The sequence below is a fragment of the Saimiri boliviensis genome, chromosome 2, assembly GCF_048565385.1.
Source record: "Saimiri boliviensis isolate mSaiBol1 chromosome 2, mSaiBol1.pri, whole genome shotgun sequence".
In the NCBI taxonomy this organism is placed as follows: domain Eukaryota; kingdom Metazoa; phylum Chordata; class Mammalia; order Primates; family Cebidae; genus Saimiri; species Saimiri boliviensis.
In genome coordinates this window covers 207,376,136-207,396,608 of record NC_133450.1, presented here as the reverse complement: position 1 = coordinate 207,396,608, position 20,473 = coordinate 207,376,136, and the positions used below count along the sequence as shown (strand labels likewise).

At 47.8% G+C, this 20,473-nt stretch overlaps 1 protein-coding gene across 7 annotated transcripts in view; it reads right to left on the bottom strand.

The window, feature by feature from the left end:
- The window catches only part of TMEM268 (transmembrane protein 268), a 35,997-nt gene extending 28,078 nt beyond the window's left edge, over nucleotides 1-7,919 (bottom strand). For 3 of the 7 annotated variants that reach the window (XR_012516668.1, XM_074395219.1, XM_074395222.1), the window contains exons 1-2: nucleotides 7,545-7,674; nucleotides 1,986-2,169 (exon numbers count right to left, since the gene is read on the bottom strand). Coding sequence is in view for 6 of the 7 variants with exons in the window: in XM_074395219.1 (XP_074251320.1) it covers nucleotides 1,986-2,091 (106 nt within the window). In the remaining variant the exon portion in view is untranslated. Of the gene's footprint in view, nucleotides 1-1,985; nucleotides 2,170-7,540 lie in introns of all 7 variants that reach the window. The other 4 variants (XM_074395220.1, XM_039475233.2, XM_039475235.2 and 1 more) reach the window with 4 other exon arrangements.
- Between the last annotated feature and the right edge of the window lie 12,554 nt (nucleotides 7,920-20,473).

Genomic DNA, 20,473 nt, shown 5'->3' with positions numbered 1-20,473 from the left:
TATATAAAGACAGGGTTTCACCATGTTGGTCAGGCTGGTCTTGAACTCCCGACTTCAGGTGACCCGCCTGCTTTGGCCTCCCAAAGTGCTGGGATTGCAGGTGTGAGCCACCGCACCCGGCCACACATTGTTTTCCTAACAACAGTAGTAATAAAAAAAAGACTTTGTTTTTAAACAGTCAAATTTCAAAACCTCCAAAAAAACCTCCACATTCCTGTAGACACCCACAATTCTGGGTGCTGTTCCCCCTTACCCGTATCCAGCTACTCATTAATTCATTCATTCAACAAAATATTTATTGAGCATCAACTATAGATCAAGGCCTGTGCTAGGTACTGTAGATACAGGGATGAAAAAGACAGGAGTCCCCTTCCTTCAGGGAGCTCACACTCTAGTAAAGAAGCTCACACTTTTGGTGAAGAAGACTTCACTTTATACATAGATAATTATTTACAGACTTTGATAAATGCTAGAGGGAGAAACAGGAAGATATCAGAAGGTCCTGACTTAGGCTGAGCCACCAGCAAGATTCTTCAAGGAAGGGATATTTGAACTGAGTTCTGAAGGATGAATGAAAATTCTTTTTTTTTTTTTTGAGACAATCTCACTCTTGTCACCCAAACTGGAGTCCAGTGGTGCAATCTCAGCTCATTACAACCTCTGTATCTCAGGTTCAAGTGATTCTCCTGCCTCAGTCTCCCTAGTAGCTGGTCTTACAGGCGCCCACCAACACTTCCAGCTAATTTTCATATTTTTGGTAAAGACAGGGTTTCACCATGTTGGCTAGGCTGGTCTTGAACTCCTGACCTCAAGGGATCCACCTGCCTTGGCTTGCCAAAGTGCTGGGATTACAGGTGTGAGCCACCATGTCTGGTGGATTAATGGAAATCCATCAGGGGAAAGGAGGCAAGGAAAAAGCACAACAGGCAGAAAGAACAGCAGGGGCAAAGGCGCCGAGACGGGACAGCACAGCAAAGAACGGGAAGGCCGGCCTTGCAAGCCGATACTGACGGGTCTTCACACTAAGCCCAATGGGAAACACGAAGCAGAAAGTGACGTGGTTGGATTGAATGTGTATTTTAAAAAGATCTCTGGGGCCAGGTGTGGTGGCTCACACCTGTGATCCCAGCACTTTGGGTGGCCGAGGTGGGCAGATCACCTGAGGTCAGAAGTTTGAGACCAGCCTGCTCAACATGGTGAAACCCCATCTCTACTAAAAATACAAAAATTAGCTAGGTGTGGTAGTAGGTGCCTGTAATCCCAGCTACTTGAGGAGCTGAGGCAGGAGAATTGCTTGAACTTGGAAGGTGGAGTTTGCAGTGAGCCAAGATCATGCCACTGAACTCTAGCCTGGGCAACAGAGTGAGACTTCATCTCAAATAAAAAAAAAAAAAAAAAAAAAAAAAAAAAAAAAAGGTCTCTGGGCCCCATTCCTGTAACCCTAGCATTTTCAGAGGCCAAATCGGGAGGACTGCTTGAGGCCAGGAGTCTCAGACCAGCCTGGGCAACAAAGTAAGGCCCCATCTCTACGAAAAAGATTTTTTAATTAGCAGGATATGGTGGCACACGCCTGTAATCCCAGCTATTCAGGGGCTGTGGGAGGACTGCTTGAGCCCAGGAGTTCAAGGCTGCAGTGAGCTATGATCACGCCACTGCACTCCAGCCAGGGTGGCAAAGCAAGCCCCTGTCTCTAAATAAGTAAAAATAAATTAGAAATATAAATAAAGAAAAAGCTCTCTTCCTGCCATGTAGAGAATGGATGGAAAGGAGAAGACCAAAAAGCAAGCTACAGCAGGGGCTCAGCCGAGGGTGATGGTGGCTTGGTCTAAGGTCAAGAGCGAGAACTGGTAAAAATGACGAACACGGCATAGAGCTGTATCTCAAAGTCACCTCCCCCGACCTTATCTAAAGGAACTTTTACTCCCTATGAGTCCAGCTCAGCATGAGGTAGAAAGGGGGTGGAAAAAGAAGGGTAGTGACCTTACCTTGCCCCCAGCCAGGAGGGCTCCCTCCAGGCAGGGCACTCCAGCCAGGGGAGGAGGGAGGCAATGGGCCAGCGGCCCCCAAGTCCACCTGTGGTTCACAGGCCATGGTAGGGTGCCAGCTGTTCCTACTTCCCCTTCTCAGAGCTGTGGTTCATTCTGCAGCGGCCAGCTCAGCGTCAAATGCCTTCAAAACACAGCACAAAAAGAGAACTTTAGGCCTGGGCCTGGGCAAGCTGCTGCTTCCTAGGGCTCTCTCCAGGGTGGAAGTCACCAGGGAGAGCCACCCGGAGTCTTTTTGTCGACTTTGGCCTTTCTGAATGTGCTGAGAAAAATTCCCAGAAGGAGAAGGAGGAGGAAGAGAAACTAAAACCCTCCAAGGCCCAAACTGAGAACTTCCCTTCTGGTCTTGGCTCTTCTCCAGCTCAGGCAGGCACAGACAGGGGTCCATGGGGAACTCAAAAGATGACCGGGCCCCACTCCCAGGCAGCTGGGATTTCTGTTCCCTTACGGAGGATGTCCCAGGCAACCCGGCACAGGACAGGTGTATTCATTACAGGGAGTCTTGTTTACACACAGGATCTCAAGTAGCTTCTCATAAGACATTGTAAAATACAAATTAAAAAAAAAAAAAAAAATCAGCCAGGCATGGGAGCCCACGCTTGTAATCCCAGCACTTTGGGAGGCTGAGGTGGGCAGATCATCTGAGGTCAGGAATTGGAGAAGAGCCTGGCCAACATCGTGAAACCTCGTCTCTACCAAAAATACAAAAATTAGCCAGGTAGGGTGGCACATGCCTGTAATCCCACCTACTCGGGAGGCTGAGGCAGCAGAACCACTTGAACCCGGAAGGTAAGGTTTCAGTGAGCTGAGATTGTGCCACTGCACTCCAGCCTGGGTGACAGAGTGAGGAGTGAGAGTGAAACTCTGTCTCAAAAAACAAACAACAAAATCAGATGGTAGGAAATATAAATGAAAAAGAAAAGTAGGCTGGGCACGGTGGCTCACGTCTATAATCCTAGCACTTTGAGAGGCAAAGGTGAGCAGAGGTCGAGTTCGAGACCAGCCTGGCCAACATGGCAAAACCCTGTCTCTACTAAAAAATACAAAAATCAGCTAATTGAAAGGCTGAGGCAGGAGAATCACTTGAACCTGGGAGGTGGAGGTTGCCGTAGGCCAAGATCATGCCACTGCACTCCAGCCTGAGTGACAGAGCAAGACACGGTCTCAAAAAAAAAAAGAAAGAAAGAAAGAAAAAGAAAAAAGAAAAAAGTAGCAACCTCAGAGAACAAAAATACCCAGATATTAAAGCAATCAGGCTCCCTAGCAGACACAGTGGCAGTTTGTTTTCAAGAAGATGGTCTCCAAAGTCAGACTAACCAGCTTAAATGTCAGCTCTAGGCTGGTCTGAAAGTAGTACATTATCTCAACTGAGTGTTCACATTCAGTTACAGACCAAACTCCTTATTCTACTCTTTTCTCCCCTTCTCACTACTGCACTTGACTAATATCAAAAAAAAAAAAAAAAAAAAAAAATTTAAGCCAGCTCTACCACCTCTTAGTTATGTCAACTTGGGCAAGTGGTTCAACCTGAAAGAGCTTCAGCTCTTCAAATCGGGGTACCCTCCCCACAAGGTTGCTGCAAAGGATCAATGGATGATACTTGTAAAGGACATACGACAGCATCTGAACAAAGGATGCGCTCCAAAGCCTCCACAGCTGGGTCATTGAGAGGCACGTTTCAGCCACGTTTCATCAGCAAAAGCAGTGACACCTGTCATGGGTGTTACCTTCCTTTGGGAGGCCAAGGTGGGCAGATCGCTTGAGGTCAGGAGTCGGAGACCAGCCTGGCCAACATGGTGAAACCCCGCCTCTACCAAAACCACAAAAATTAGCCGGGTGTGGTGGAACACACCTGTAATCCCAGTTACTTGGGAGGCTGAGGCCAACAGTGGCGTTTGTTATCAAGAGCACGGTCGGCTGAGTTTCCGGTGCCACTACCTCCAGTGGCAACCCACATATTTACCTCTATTATGGGTCCCCCAGCAGGCCTGAGAATTACCTCTTACCAAGGAAAATCAGCCCTAAGTCCCCTGGGATGATACACCAGCCCTGCTAACCACCTGGGTGAAAGGACTACTAGAATCGTCTTTTGCTGCCATGGTTCTAGATGTTTGTGAAGACATGATGTGACCCGTCAGCCCGTATCATCGTGATTCCAAGCTGGTCCGAGGGCTGATGGCCACTGATCAGGCCCCCTAGAGTGGGGACAGGACTGTCACACTCACCATCTTTCACTTCTCTCAATATTTAAAATAGCAGCAGCCACAGAATTTGTGGGGCCCAATGCAAAATGAAAATGTAGGGCTTCTTGTTCAAAAATGATGAAGAATGTCAAGGTAGCATTAAACCAAATGGAAGGGCTTCCTAAGTGGGGAACCTGTGTGACTGCGCAGGTCACATGTACCTGAAGCTGGTCCCGATTTCAGCTCTGGAAGATGACTAGGAGTCCCCATTCCCAACCAAGAATACGTAAAAGAAAAGCCCTGCCCTGCGTGGGCTCTAAGGCTGCAAAGCAACAAGCTACGAAAACATTGAAGACTTTAGAGCCAGAAAACCTGGACCTGAATTCCCACTCAGCCATTTACATGCTCTGTCATTAGCTGTCAAGGTACTTAACCTTACATTAGCTGTCAGGTTACTTAGGCCGAACTTTGTGGTTCTCATCTGTCAAACGGGGATAGAGAGGCCTACCTCATAGAGCTGCTGTGGGAATGTCACAGAAAGAAATGTAAGCACGATATCCAGGACTCTACTCACCACACAGGCCCCTTTCCTCAACATGATTTTCCCACTTTACAGGAGAAAAAAACTACAGGTCAAAGATGAAAAGTGACTTGCCCAAGGTTGGGAGGCTGTGCTACCAGCTGTGGAGCCAGGAGGTAAACCCAAGCCTTCTGGCTCCAGGGTCCAAGCTCATCATTTCCATGCCCTGGGTTCTCTGCACGCTGGGGTGACTGAGAATGTTCATGAAATCACCCTTACGAAACCAAACCAAACCAAACAAAAAAGAGTGGGTTGTCTGAGCACAGTGGCTCACGCCTATATCCCAGCACTTTGGGAGGCTAAGGTGGGCAGATCACCTGAGGTCAGGAGTTCGAGACCAGCCTGACCAACATGCAGAAAATGTTGGCAAAACACCTCAGGTGATCTGCCCCCTCTCTACTAAAAATACAAAATTAGCTGGCCGTGGTGGCACATGCCTGTAATCCCAGCTACTCAGGAGAGTGAGGCAGGAGAATCGCTTGAACCCGGGGAGGCAGAGGTTGTGGTGAGCCAATATTACACCATTGCGCTCCAGCCTGAGAAACTAGAGCAAAACTCTGCCTTAAAAAAAAAAAAAAAAAAAAAAAAAAGAATGGGTCAAGGGAGACTGCATTTCCCAGGCAAGATCAAGCAACAGATGCAAGTCATCCCTGAGACGCTACACTGGGGATAGCAGGGGCCTTCTCCTCACCTGGCCCACAGCAGGAGGCCTCCTAAATACGCTAAGCATTTCTCACTCTCATCATGCCTTACTTCCTTCCTCTTACCTTCTACCTCCCCACAACAGGCAGGAATCCAATGCAACAAAAACAGCCACAAGGATGTCTGCCCTGAACTTGATAATCACTGAAGCCCTTCCTTCCTTCATCTGATCATCTCTTAGGCCCCTGAGGCAGATAGAATCCTGAGATCCACGTTCCAGACAAGGAACGCAGGGATGTTGTAGCTAGGGGCCTATAGCCCAGAGAAGCTGTGCTAGAGTCTCAAAAAGGCCTGGGGGACAGAGGAGGCTTGAGGGACCATGCACAGGCTGGAGCTGCACAGGTTTCCTTCCAGACTGCATGGTAAGGTTCCATGCATTGCAAAATCCCACCATAAGGCATTGTCTTTGGAAAGAAATCACAGCGCCCTAGTTGGCCTCATCAGCCTCTCACGAAGTACCAATCAGCAGACCTCATTCCATTCACCTGCAGGCAGTTTCCTGTAATAGCAAAAAGTCACTAGCCCTGTCCTACCACTTCCCACCTGCGTAACCTTGAGCAAGTTACTTCTCTCTGCCTCAGTTTCCTTAAGTGTAACTGGGGAAAACGCCAGCAACTTCAGGTGTTTATGAGGTTTAACGAGTTTAACACATGCAAATCACTCAAAACAGCACTGGGCAAATAGGAATCGTTGAAGAAATATAGCCGCCATCATTTTCACTCCACAGACATTTCCTAAGCACCTTCTTAGGCCAGGCCCTGCGTTTTCTCGACTATGAAACTGAATATAAAATCTGAAGTTCCTATTCAGCCCTCCCTGCTGGGGATCACCATCTGGTAGGAAAGAAAGATAAACTCAGGGAAAGACAATTATGAAACAAACTATTACAAGAAGGCAGTGGGAGGGAGCAACTTGGTTGGGGTGGGAGAAGGGTTTTCCGGAAGGCTTCCTGGAAGAAGGAGGCTCCTGGGCTTGGCAAAGGTAGAAGTGAGAGCCCAGGAAGGCCAATGCCAAGCAGAAAGGGATATGGAGCAGAGGCCAGGACAGGCACATCAGGGCAGCCTGTGTGCTCACCTTGCAGCCCCTCATTCAACCAGGAAGCTGCAGAGGGCAGGAGGGGTGCTGGCAGACCCAAAGGGCAGATGCTCATCACATGTCCTAAACCCCATTTCCCCTTTGGGCCCAGACCTGTACCAGCCCTAGGACAATGCAGAGGGTCAGACAGACACCAGGGTGAAGGCAGAGCAGAGGGAGTGAGCACAGCCTTGAGGACCCTGCAACTAAGCAGAAAACCAGAGCTTCTCTGGGTCTCCTTTGCTGATTCTGCATTTTAACCAGAACTTCCAGTTATACATCTCGCACATGGTCAGCTCCCCTCTTTTTCAGCTTGTAGAGAGCATCTGCAAAGGAAAATACTCTTATGTCCTGTCTTCTCAGAAAAAAGAGAACTACAGTTTCCCTAAATCAGGTTTTGTTTTGTTTGTGAAAAACCCGACAAGAGATCCTAAGAGGTCCTGTTACAGAAGTTTCGGGGCGGAAAACCCTGGCGACACCATGAGCCTGAGCTCTCCATTTTACAGGTGAGGACGTTAAGACCTGGAAAATACAGTGCACCATCCAAGGTCAAGGAGTCGGTCCTGGACTGTGCCAGAATTGAAACCCCGGCTCCTTCAGGCCAGCCGGGGCTGTCCCGCCGTACACGGCCCTGAGCTGTCTCGTCCCCGTCTCAGTCTCCGCCCTCTGGAACTGTCCAGGTCGGCTGAGGAGGGGGGATCTCCTTCTCCCCAGAAATCAGTCCGGCCCTCCCCAACCGCAGGCTCCCGGGAGGTTCCTCAGAGGCGCTCCCACGGCCGCCAAGAGGGAGCAGGGGCCCCAGGGCGCACCGAGTCCCCCGCAGCGCCGAACCCAGGCCGTCGGGCCGGAACGCAGGCCAAGGCCAAGGCGCCCAGGCGGCCTCCCGGCCCCGGAGCTCGCGACACCAATCCCGGATCGCAGGACACGGGCGCGCGCCCAGGCCCGCGCACACTCACTCACCGCCCGCGCCGCCGCCGCCGCCGCCACCGCCCGGGGACGCAGAAGGTCGGGGCCGCCGCGCCCCTCGCACCGCAGCCTCCGGGCACCGCAGCCCCGCGCCCCGCCCGCCTCCCGCGCCGCGCGGCGCCGCCCTCCCGGGCCCGCCCCCTGCTCGGTCGCCTCACCCGGAGGAGCTACCCGCTGGGCTCGCCTTGGTGCCAAGAGGGAACGCGACTCCCGGGCCCGCGGCGGAGCAGAGCTGGAGGCCGCGTTTCATCAGCCGCGCGCCCCCCGGGACACCGGAAGGAGCCTCCGCGCCGAGCCGACCACGTGCACGGCATCTTGCGGCACGGGTTCCCGCCGTCTCCGCATTGTAAAGGAGCGGCTCACCCCGAAGGGAGGTCCAGCCTGGTCTCACATACAGTCACGGGACCCGTGGATGAGGCAGTCGAGACCAGAAGTGTATTGGGGACTTGGGTTTGCTTTTTGTTTAGTTGGTTTTGTCGTTTATAGTTGTGTTGCCCAGGCTGCTCCCCAACTCCTGGCCTGGAGTGATCCTCTCTCCTCAGCCTCCCAAAATGTTAGGATTACAGGTGTGAGCCACCACACCTGGCCAGGGACTTGTTTTTAATGGAAAATTGTGTGTGTGCTGTATTATTAAGAGCATCGGTTTGGGGTCAGACTATCTGGGCTGTGATCCCGGTCTCTCCACTTACTGTGTCATCTTTGGTAAATTATTTAACCTCTCTGTGCCTTCTTTTTCTGTAAGAAGTAGATAATGATAGTTTCTTCATGAGGTTGTGTGAAGATTTAATGAGCTATACAGTGTGTGTGAAATGTCCACAACTACCCCAGACACATAATAACTGCTCACTGGGTGTTCCCAACTGCTGAACTCACTAGGGCTCACTCCTACTGCTGTCATTCATAATTTCAAAGGGTCTGCAGTTAAAAGTAAGTGCCCTGCCGGGCGTGGTGGCTCACGCCTGTAATCCCAGAACTTTGGGAGGCTGAAGCGGGCAGATCACCTGAGGTCAGCAGCACAAGACCAGCCTGGCCAACATGGTGAAACCCCTCTCTACTAAAATACAAAAATTAGCCGGGCAGGATGGCGGGTACCTGTAATCTCAGCTATTCGAGAGGCTGAGGCGGGAGAATCGCCCGGAGGCGGAAGTTGCAGTGAGCCGAGACCCTGCCATTGCACTCCAGCCTGGGTGACACTGTCTCAAAAAAAAAAAAAAAAAAGAAAAGAAAAGAAAAGAAAAAATCGAGTGCCCTTTCCCCTGAGGAAAGCACTAACCTTGTATTTTCCTTAGAGCACATATGTGCAGGTGCGTGTGTGCGTTACACAAAAGGAGGCCTTTTCTATTCTGTTGGGCACTCTGCTTTTTCATTCTACAAAGTAAGTACCTTGGCGCTCATCTGCCAGAACACGCCACACTGCCTCATTTCCTTTTAAGGGGCATGTATTGTATTAGGTTGGTGCAAAAGTAATTGCTTTTTTTTTTTTTTTTTTGCCATTAAAAACATTGCGGTCGGGCACAGTGGCTCACGCCTGTAATCCCAGCACTTGGGGAGGCTGAGGAGGGCAGATCACGAGGTTAAGAGGTCCAGACCATCTTGGCCAACATGGTGAAACCCTGTCTCTACTAAAAAATACAAAAAAAAAAAATTAGCTGGGCGTGGTGGCGCATGCCTGCAGTCCCCGATACTTGGGAAGCTGAAGCAGGAGAATCGCTTGAGCCCAGGAGGCAGTGATCGCGACACTGCACTCCAGCCTAGCGACAAAACCAGAGACAAAGCGAGACCCCATCATCTCAAAAAAAAAAAAAAAAAATTGCACAAACCTCAATTATTTTTGCACCAACCTAATAGAAAGGGTCTTCGTTTTCTTTGCCCTTCTTTCTTGGTGGACATGAAAGTGATTTCCAGCCTTGCTGACAGGCAAATAGCGGCATTGTTGAATACATGCAAACACACCACAGCCTTTCTTTTTTTCTTCCTTCTTTCTCTCTTCTCTCTCTTTCCTTTTTTTTTTTTTTTTTTTTTTTTTTTTTTTTTTTTTTTTCCTGAGACAGGGTCTCCCTCAGTTGCCCAGGCTGGAGTGCAGTGATGCAATCACAGCTCACTGCTGCCTCGGCCTCTCAGGCTTAAGGGATCCTCCCATCTCATTCTCTCCAGTAAATTGATCTCCAAGTACATGCCGCCACACCTGGCTAATTTGTTTGTTTGTTTGTTTGTTTTTTGTTTTGTAGATGCAGAGTCTTACTGTGTTTCCCCAGCTGGTCTCAAACTCCTACACTCAAGTGATCCTCCCACTCAGCCTCCCAAGCTGCTGGGATTACACTTGTGAGCCACCATGCCATTTCTATAAGTAGATGTGCTGAGTCCAAATATGCAAGCTTTTTTTTTTTTTTTGAATTGGGGTCTTGCTCTGTCACCCAGGCAGGAGTGCAGTGGTACGATCTCGACTAACTGCAGCCTCGGCCTGCTGGGTTCAAGCAATTCTCCCACCTCAACTGCCCAAGTAGCTGGGATTACAGGTGTAGCCACCACGCCCAGCTAATTTTTGTATTTTTAGTAGTAGAGACAGGGTTTCACCACGTTGCCCAAGCTGGTCTCGAACTCGTGAACTCAGGTGATTCACCCACCTTGGTCTCCCAAAGTGCTGGGATTACAGGTGTGAGCCACTCTGCCCAGGCTGTGCATGCATTTTTTATTTCAACAGATATTGCCAGATTGTTGAGGGACTCTCAGCAGACCACAGGACTCAGCTGGCTACATGCTTAGCCAGCTCTCAGAGGCAGCATGCTTGGAGGCAGGAGGAGTAACTGATAGCACCCAGGCACCTCATTCACCAGATGAGTAAGGATCCAAGCAGTGGGCTACTAAAAATGAAGCTCATCCATTTATTTATCAACAAATGAGCAATCAGTATTGGCTAAGGGACAGGCATTGTGCTGAGCAAGAGTGAGCAATACACACCAGGTCCCTATTTAGTGTCTCTGTTCAAAACAAAAAAACCAAAAACAATTCAGAAGCGTAGGAGCAAGAGCCTCAAGAGTTATTAAAGCTTTACTCACTGATGATAGGATATTACAAGCAATCCTGCAGCAGGTGTGTGGCCTGATCGCCATCTATCTAAACCCTACCTCTCCAGCAAGGTCTTCCTCCTCCATGAAGCCAGATGTGGTCGTCCTGCCCTTTCTGCCAGGCTGCCTTTACTCTTCATTCTCATTGCTGCTCAATCCAGCATGAACAAAGGGGCTGACACATCAATCTCCTGTCCTCGGGAGGCGCAGAAGACAGGAGCCTTTGGAGCTGACCCACCAGGCTCCACCTCTTGTGGGCATGTGGCCTTGGCAGGCAGCTCAGCCCACTCTCTGAGCTTCAGTACCCTCATTTATGAAAGGCAGACAACAATGTCTGCTAATCAAGGAGACTGCAAGAATTAATTGAAGTGAGGAAGTGCTTAGTGGAAAGTGCTCATTAAAAGTGAGGTGGATTCTTGAACAACAAGGTGTCCTGTGTTTGCATCTTTGAAATTTCACCAGTGGCCAGTCCTGGCATAGCAGGGGGAGTGGGTGCTCCATGTAGAATGGACAAAGAGCAGTAAAACCCAGTGAAAGTAGGGGGAAATCCAGTCAGGTCTGCGGGAAAGCAGACTTCAGTAGTGATCATCTTGATGAATTCACGAGGTCCTGGTGGTGGGCCCAAGCTCCTCCCCAGCCACAGCCTACCCTGGACTAATCTTTACCCACTTTCCCCCAACACGTAAAAACCCTATGCTCCAAAAATACAGAGCATCTCTCAGTTCCTCCTATAATCCTATCCCTCTGTTCTCTCTCACTTCTAGTTCTTAGTGGTTGCCACTCTCTCCCATCTGGGAAGTCTCCAAACCCCAGCCCCACGGTGGTTTGAGCCTAGGAGGCCGTGGGACCAACAGACTCACTCTTGGGTTTCAGCTGAAAGGGCCCTTTTTCTGAACTGTCCTGGTCCTAGGCCAGTTCCCTATTCTCATAGTTCGTTCTCAGTTACCTTTGTTTATTTTTGGCTTTATTTGTTTGTTTTTATTTTTTGAGACAGGGTCTCATTCTGTCGCCCAGACTGGAGTGCAGCAGCACAATCTCAGCTCACTGCAGCCTCGGTCTCCTATGCTCAAGCGATCCTCCCACCTCAGCCTCCCAAATATCTGGGACTACAGTTATGCACCACCATGCCTGGCTAATGTTTTATTTTTAGTAGAGACAGGGTTTTATCATGTTACCCAAGCTGGACTCAAACTCTTGAGCTTAAGTGATACACCTGCCTTGGCCTCCCAAAGTGCTAGGATTACAGGCGTAAGCCACTGTGTCCGGCCCTACGGCCCTGCTCTTGCTTAACCTACACCCATCCCATACTCATCACATGGTATGGTCATTGTTCAGAGTCCCCTTTCCCAAAAAGAGAGTTAGCCTTTTAAACATAGGGCTGTTTCTACCCATGCTCATTGCTATCCCCTTGCCCCAACCCTGCCCTCAGCAATTGGTAAATGTATCTGAAGTCATGAATGAATAAATAGGAATTAAATCATCAGGGCCTCAACTATAGATAAATCCAAATAACCACAAACCCCAGCCAAAGCCACCCTTACTCAGCAATTGCTCCATCTGTCCTGTTGTGTTTGCAAGGGTTACAGACCCAGGGCTGAGGGCCAGCTGCCAACACTATTTGGCAACTTAGATGAAGTAAGAGAATGAACCTCTTTCCAGCCTGGCAGGACCTTAGTGTTGCAGCAGATGGTACTGGGAGAATCTCAGAACTACTGGATGAGTAAGTGAAAAGGCAGAGATCAAAAATTACATCTTGATGCTTTTTGGTTTGGGATTTTTTGGGGTGGGGGGAGCTGGTGTGCCAGTTATAAATTCACTGACTTCCTAAACTTTTCCTGGAGACATACTGCTTGAAACATTGTCATGGCCTGAACCAGTTGAACAACAGCATGCAGTAATTCAGGCTGGGAACTCAGACAGATCTGAGTTCAAATCCAGACTTCAACGCAAATTACCTCTGTGACCCTGGGCAATTGACTTTGTCTCTGAGCCTCCATTTCCTAATCTGCAAAATAGGAATAATAATACCTACCTCATAGAAATGGTAGGAAAATTAGATTATGTATATAGAGTACCTTGAATGGCACCTAGTATAAAGTTGATGTTAATAAGTGTGAGCTGTTTTAGAAATTATTTCCAAAAGTGTGTCCCACAGAATGTTCCATTGCTAGAGGTTCAATTGGATTGATTTCAGCTCCCAGAAGTCACCTCGTCAAATGATGAACTCCACCATGGGAGAGGTAGATTAACTGAACGTGAGAGCTTGCGACTAATCACGTAGCTGTGCTTGGCAGGAGGCATGCTGGGAGTAAGACAGATCACATGCTATTTGTCAGGAAACAGGGTCTAAGTCAGAAGAAAAATATCCTCTGAATTCCTATCAGGAAGGCCAGCAATCCCCCCAGGGCAGATAGGGGTCAGGGATCTGTGTCTACACTAGGAACAGAAGGATAAGTGCCAAGGTCAGAAGAGGGAGAACTCTCCTCTGGCAGCTGGGGAGAGAAGGGAAAGGCAATTGAAGGCAACTGGGCTTTTTTAACTAGGTAACTAGACTATTGGTCTTTTTATCTTTAAAAACCACCTCGGGTAATCGTAGACATCCCAGTCATGCCCTCTGAACAACCAGCCTCGTGTCTCTCCTAAACTTAGCTTCAATGGCGGCATTTAGAATGCTGCCATTCTCCTTTGTAAGTTATTTTCTTTTGTTAATGTTTTTCATACAGGGTCTCAACTTTGTTACCCAGGCTGGAGCGCAGTGGCGCGATTTCGGCTCCCTGCAACCTCTGCCTCCCAGGCTCAAGCGATCCTCCAGACCTGCAAGTAGCTGAGATTATAGGCAGTGCCACCACCACATCCAGCTAATTTTTTTCTCTTGTATTTTTTGTAGAGACAGGGTTTCCCCATGTTGCCCAGTCTGGTATTGAATGCCTGAGCTCAAGCGATCCACCCATCTTGGCTCCCAAAGTGCTAGGGTTATAGGTGTGAGCCACTGCACCTGGCCATATGTTGTTTTCAAGTAGGAAAGAAAGGAGGCTGCCTGCTCCCTGACTCTCCAAGCCTACCCATGCCTATCAATCATCCCTTCAAACGCAGTAAATGATGGCTTTAAATCCACACTTGACCCAGGAGCCAGTGCCATCTGAAACTTTTTTAAAAGCCAGAAAAGATAGATGTTGACCTGGTCAACATGTCAGCTGCTAGATCTCTCTGAACCACTGGCCAAATCTTTCAATAAAGAATGTGCTTAGCTTGCTTCCTATGACCTATGTATTTGCACAAGGAGAAAAAAAAAAAAAAGCAAAACTAGAGCTGCCTGCCTGTGCTGAAGCTTTTTCAGTAATTTCAGAGCCACTGAAGTGATGTGAGATCAGTTGACAAGAGAAAAATACTCTGAGATCTGCCAGAAAGACCCTGAAGGGAAGAAAAATAATTAAACAGGTGGAAAAACGAAGAACACGCAAGACTGATCAAAGCATATCTTTCATATTGAACAGCTTTTGTTGACGTCTGGTACCATCAGTTTTCTTGAGTAGAATAAAGGACCAAGAAATGCAAAATGTTAGTTAAGGGCCTTACTCAATCAGGATCAAAGGCTTTCCTGGGGTTATAGGAAGCCAAGTACCCAGTCCACCAATGTCCCGGAAGAAAAGCCTGAAGGCGGAGCAAGGTAGATTTTCTCTTGCAGCCTGCAGGGTGATCTGATGGGACGTCAATTCTGTCACTTCCTTGCTCTGTGATGTTGAACATTCTATGACCTCTGGGCCTCAGCTTTCTCATCCATGGAAGTGGGATTACACTGTCTAACCTTCAGGGCTGCTGTGCATTTGTGTATGTGCATAGAACATAGTGGGCTTTCCTTGATAGAAGCAGAGATTGAATATGTGGCCCCTGACAAGTCACCTTTTTTAACAAGTTTTTTTTTATAAGTTTCCTTCTCCCCTCCTCCATCCAGAAAGTGGGCGGGGTAATTACTCAGGAAATTTGTGAGCTGTTACCATAAGGTTACACAATGGCTTACTGTAAACAATTATATGCCTCTCTCTCTCTCTCTCTCTCTCTCTCTCTCTCTGTGTGTGTGTGTGTGTGTGAGAGAGAGAGAGAGAGAGATAGAGAGAGAGACGGAGTCCCACTCTGTCACCCAGGCTAGAGTGCAGTGGTGCAATCTCGATCTCAGCTCACTGCAACCTCCACCTCCCAGGCTCAAGTGATTCTGGTGCCTCAGCCTCCTGAGTAGGTGGGACTACAGGCATGCACCACCACGCCCCAGTAATTTTTTTGTATTTTTAGTACAGACGGGGTTTCTCTATGTTGGCCCAGCTGGTCTCGAAATCCTGGCCTCAAGTGATCCACCAGCCCTGGCCTCCCAAAGTGCTGGAATTACAGGTGTGAGCCATATTTTATGCCTTTTATCAGGGCATCCTCCTCTCTAGGTTTTCAGGACATAAAATTGCCTAGAGAGCAACTGAGGAGCATCACTCTACAATCTGGGAGAGGCAAGGGGAAAAGAATCAGATGGGTAAGATAAAAAAAAAAAGTGTACAGCTATGAAGTTGTTCAGTTCTGAGTGTACATCATGGCTAAACACACAGATGCTAGAGCTGGGCTGCCACCAGTTTGAATCTTGGCTCCATCACTGCACATCCTTGGGCTGGTTCCTTAACCTCTCTCAGTATCATATCCCATTTTAAAAAAAAGAGTAATAAATTAGTTAGTATAAATGTAAACCTTCTTACAACTAGCTGGCACATAGAAAGCTGTTAGCAGGCCAGGCACAGTGGCTCATGCCTGTAACCCCATCACTTTGGGAGGCCAAGGTGGGGTGGATCATGAGGTCTGAGTTTGAGATCAGCCTAGTCAACATGGTAAAACCCTGTCTCTATTAAAAATACAAAAATTAGCCAGGCATGGTGGTGGGCGCCTGCAATTCCAGCTGCTCAGGAGGCTGAGGTGGGAGAATCACTTGAACCTGGGAGGTGGAGGTTGTGGTGAGCTGAGATTGTGCCACTGCACCCCAACCTGGGTGACAGAGCAAGGGTCTGTCTTAAAAAAAAAAAAAAAGCTGTTAGCAATTGTAACAGAAACATGGTTTTACCCATGGAATATCCATGGGTTTCCCCTTATTTCTTAGCCTCCCTTGGGTTAGGTTGGGACATGTGACCCACACCAGTCAATGGGCTGAGAAGAAGTCATTTGAGGACTGAAGGAGGTAAGAGCAGATACACGCTTGCCAACTTTTCCTTGCCATCACTACGACCATGGAAATCATGTGATGAGATGGTAGAGACACAAACCAGAAGTAATCCAAATCACTGAGTGGCCACATGGAGAGCAGTTGCCCTGAAGGCACCTAGATTGTTTCAGACTTTGCAAGAAATGAACCTTTGTGACATTAAACCACAGAGCTTTCAGAGCCTGTCCTGTCCTGACCGATGCAGCTATTATTAAACCTGTAATCAAGAATGATCAGTCTAAGAAAAGGACAGCAACTTTTAAAAAATTAGGAAACATTTGTTGAGTACCTAGAATGTTCTAGACACCATATATACTGCTTTATCTTCTCTAATCTGGGGGTGGTTTTGGCACCCAGGGGGACGTTTGACAATATCTGGAGACATTTTTTGTTGTCACAGCTGAAAGGGTTCTGCTGGCATCTAGTGGGTAGAGGCCAGGGACACTGCTACAAAGCGCTATGATGTATTAAGTATTCAAAAAGAAATCCTCCCAAGCAGGCATGGTGGTTCATATGTGTAACCCCTGCACTCTGGAGGCTGAGGAAGGCAGCTGGTTTGAGCCCAGGAGGTCGAAGCTGCAGTGGACCCTGATCTTCCTGCCACTGAACTCCAGCCCGGGCAAAAGAACATCTCAAAAAAATAAAACTTCTCCATTGTTGGTGTCTGTGACTAGCAATGTTGAGTTGCTTGGCTCAGGATTAATAGTCAAGCAGTTATATAAATAAGCACAACCCTATTAATCCAGAATAAAAATACTGGTGGCAACCCAGCTAAAAATTGAGCCTAAGCCCTTGAACATGAGTATTGCTTCATGTTTCTCCAGTTTGGGAAATCTGTATTTGCAGTTGGCAGAGATTAGGAGTTGCTACACTTAGCAATAAGGAGAGTAAAGCCTTAACAAAACTGGATATAGTTTGGGACATGTTAAGACGGAGATGTTTACCAGCTTGGATACAGTTTGGGACATGTAAGATGGAGATGTTTACCAGACATCCAAGTCAAAATATCAAATAAGCAATTTAATGACTACAGCTCAGGAGAAATGGGTTACAGGTAGAAATTTGGGTCTTCAGTATAGATAATAAAGCCATGAAATGATGTGGTCTCACCAATAGAATATTAAAGAAGTCCAACAGCAAAACCTTAGTGATATGGTTTGGCTGTATGCCCACCCAAATCTCAACTTGAATTGTATATCCCAGAATTCCCATGTGTTGTGGGAAGGACTCAGGGGGAGGAAATTGAATCATGGGGCCCGGTCTTTCCTGTCCTATTCTCATAATAGTGAATAGATCTGATAGGTTTATCAGGCTGCTTTTGCCTCTTCCTCATTTTCTCTTGCCTCCACCATGTAAGAAGTACCTTTTGCCTCCCTCCATGATTCTGAGGCCTCCCCAGCCATGTGGAATTGTAAGTCCAATTAAACCTGTTTTTCTTCCCAGTCTCAGGTATGTCTTTATCAGTAGCATGAAAGTGGACTAATACAGTATATTGGTACCAAGAGCGGGGTGCTGCTAAAAAGATGCCCCAAAATGTGGAAGCGATTTTGGAACTGGCTTAACAGGTAGAGGTTAGAATAGTTTGGAGGGCTCAGAAGAAGACAGTAAAATGTGGGAAAGTTTGGAACTTCCTAGAGACTTGTCCAATGGTTTTGCCCAAAATGCTAATAGTGATATGGACTATAAGGTCCAAGCTGAGGTAGTCTCATGGAGATCAGGATCTTGTCAGGAACTGGAGCAAAGGTAACTCTTGTTAAGTTTTAGCAAAGAGACTGGCAGCATTTTACCCCTGCCCTTGCGATTTGTGGAACTTGAGAGAAATGATTTAGGGTATCTGGTGGAAGAAATATCTAAACGGCAAAACACTCAAGAGGTGACTTGGGTGCTGTTAAAGGAATTCAATTTTATAAGGGAAGCAGAGCATAAACGTTTGAAAAATTTGCAGCCTATGTAAAAGAAAATTAAAACCCACTTTCTGGGGAGAAATTCAAGCTGGCTGCAGAAATTTACATAAGTATCAAGGAGCCTAATGTTAATCCCCAAGACCACTGGGAAAATGTCCCCAGGCCACGTTGGAGACCTTCATGGCAGCCCCTCCCATCACAGGCCTGGAGGCCCAGGAAGAATAAGTGGTTTCATAACCTGGGCCCAGGGTCCCCATGCTGTGTATGCAGCCTAGGGACTTGGCACCATGTCCTAGTCACTCCAGCCATAGCTGAAAGGGGCCAACGTACAGCTCAGACTGTGGCTTCAGAGGGTGGAAGCCCCAAGCCTTGGTAGCTTCCACGTGGTTTCGAGCCTGCAGGTCCACAGAAGTCAAGAATTGAGGTTTGGGAATCTCTGCCTAGATTTCAGATGTTTGGAAATGCCTAGACGCCCAGGCAAAAGTGTGCCGCAAGGGTGGGGCTCTGGTAGGGAACCTCTGCTAGGACAGTGTGGAAGAGGAATGTGGTGTCAGAGCCCCCACAGAGTCCCGACTGGGGTGCTGCCTAGTGGAGCTGAGAAGAGGGCCACTGTCCTTCAGACCTCAAAATGGGATCCACTGATAGCTTGCATCATGTGCCTGGAAAAGCCACACTCTACACCAGCCCATGAAGGCAGCCAGGAGGGAGGCTGTACCCTGCAAAGCCACACAGGTGGAACCTACCTTTTGCATCAGTGTGACCTGGATGTGAGATCTGGAGTCAAACATCATTTTAGAGCTTTCAAAATTTACTTCCCCGCTGGATTTCAGACTTGCGTGGGCCCTGTAACCTCTTTGTTTTGGCCAATTTTTCCCATTTGGAATGGCTGTATTTACCCAATACCTGTACCCCCATTGTATCTAGGAAATAACTAGCTTTTGATTTTATAGGCTCATAGGTGAAGGGACTTGTCTCAGATGAGACTTTGGACTGTGGACTTTTGGGTTAATGCTGAGATAAGTCTTTGGTGGACTGTTGGGAAGGTATGATTAGTTTTGAAATGTCAGGACCTGAGATTTGGAGGCGCCAGCGACACATATGGTTTGGCTGTGTCCCCACCCAAATCTCAACTTGAATTGTATCTCCCAGAATTCCCACGTGTTGTGGGAGGGACCCAGAGGGAGATAATTGAATCATGGGGGCCGGTCTTCCCTGTGCTATTCTCAGGATAGCAAGTCTCACAAGATCTGATGGATTTATCAGAGGTTTCTTCTTTTGCTTCTTCCTCATTTTCTCTTGCTACCACCAAGTAATTAGTGTCCTTTGCCTCTTGCCATGATTCTGAGGCCTCCCCAGCCATGTGGAACTTTAAGTCCAATTAAACCTTTTTCTTCCCATCTCAGGTATGTCTTTATCAGCAGCATGAAAACAGACTAAAAGCTGAAGGAAGATTGAAGGAGAGAATGAGGAGCAAGGAAGCACAATACTGCATGATGGAAGCTAAGTAGGGTGAGTGCAGGGGCTCACCCCTGTAATCCCAGCACTTTGGGAAGCCAAGCCTGGCAGATCGCTTGAGCCCTGAAGTTTGAGACCAGCTTGAGGAACATGGAGAAACCCTGTCTCCACTAAAAACAGAAACATTAGCCAGGTGAGGTGATGTACGCCTGTAGTCCTAGGTACTTGGGAGGCTGAGGTGGGCCAACTGAGCCCAGACACAGGCTGCAGTGAGCTAAAATCACACCAGGCCACTGCACTCCAGCCTGGGACACAGAGCGAGACCCTGTCTCAAAAAAATTTTTAAAATGTGGCTCAAGGGAAGAATGGTCAACCCTGTCAGAGTACAGACAGTCAAAAATAGGGAGAGGATGAGCTTTCTCAACCTGGATAGCATTGCTGATCTTGACAGGCAGCTTCAGTTTTAATAGTTTAAAAAAAAAAAAAAAAGGGCAGGCTCATCCAGTCACTCTTTTGAGGAATTCTACTATAAAAAGGAACAGAGAAATGAAATAGTAACTAGACACAGTCGTGGCCTGAAAAAAAATCCTTGAGTCATATTAAATATGATGGTGGGCTTTTTTGAGATGGAGTCTCACTCTGTTACCCAGGCTAGCGTGCAGTGGCTCCATCTCAGCTCACTGCAACCTCCATCTCCCGGGTTCAAGCAATTCTCCTGCCTGAGCCTCCCAAATAGCTGGGATTACAGGTGCCCACCACCATGCCCAGCTAATTTTTGTATTTTCAGTAGAGACAGGGTTTCCCCATGTTGGTCAGGCTAGTCACGAACTCCTGACCTCAGGTAATCCACCTACCTCAGCCTCCCAAAGTGCTGGGATTAGAGCCACCACACCTGGCCAAATATGAGGGCTTTTAAGTTCACCTAATTGTCTTGTATCCGAACAAGCAAGGAAATCTCATGTTCTTTCAACTGTTTTTGCCTACAAGAAATTACTTTTGCAACCAAAGAAAGACTTTCGGCTAAGAGGGCCACAGGACATTTAACCTGTAAGTGCTATTGTGAAGGTACTATAGGTATTATGCACATCACCTAGCCCAACAGGAAGGAAATATGCTTACTGACTTGCCCCAGGCTGTCCCAGGACAAGGCTTTCTAGAGAAAAGACAAACTACAGACTACTTGCTTGCTGTTTTGTGAAACAGTTGTTGGGTAAAATCATATGACATATCGATCATGAACATTTTCTAATTATGTATGCAAATGTGTAT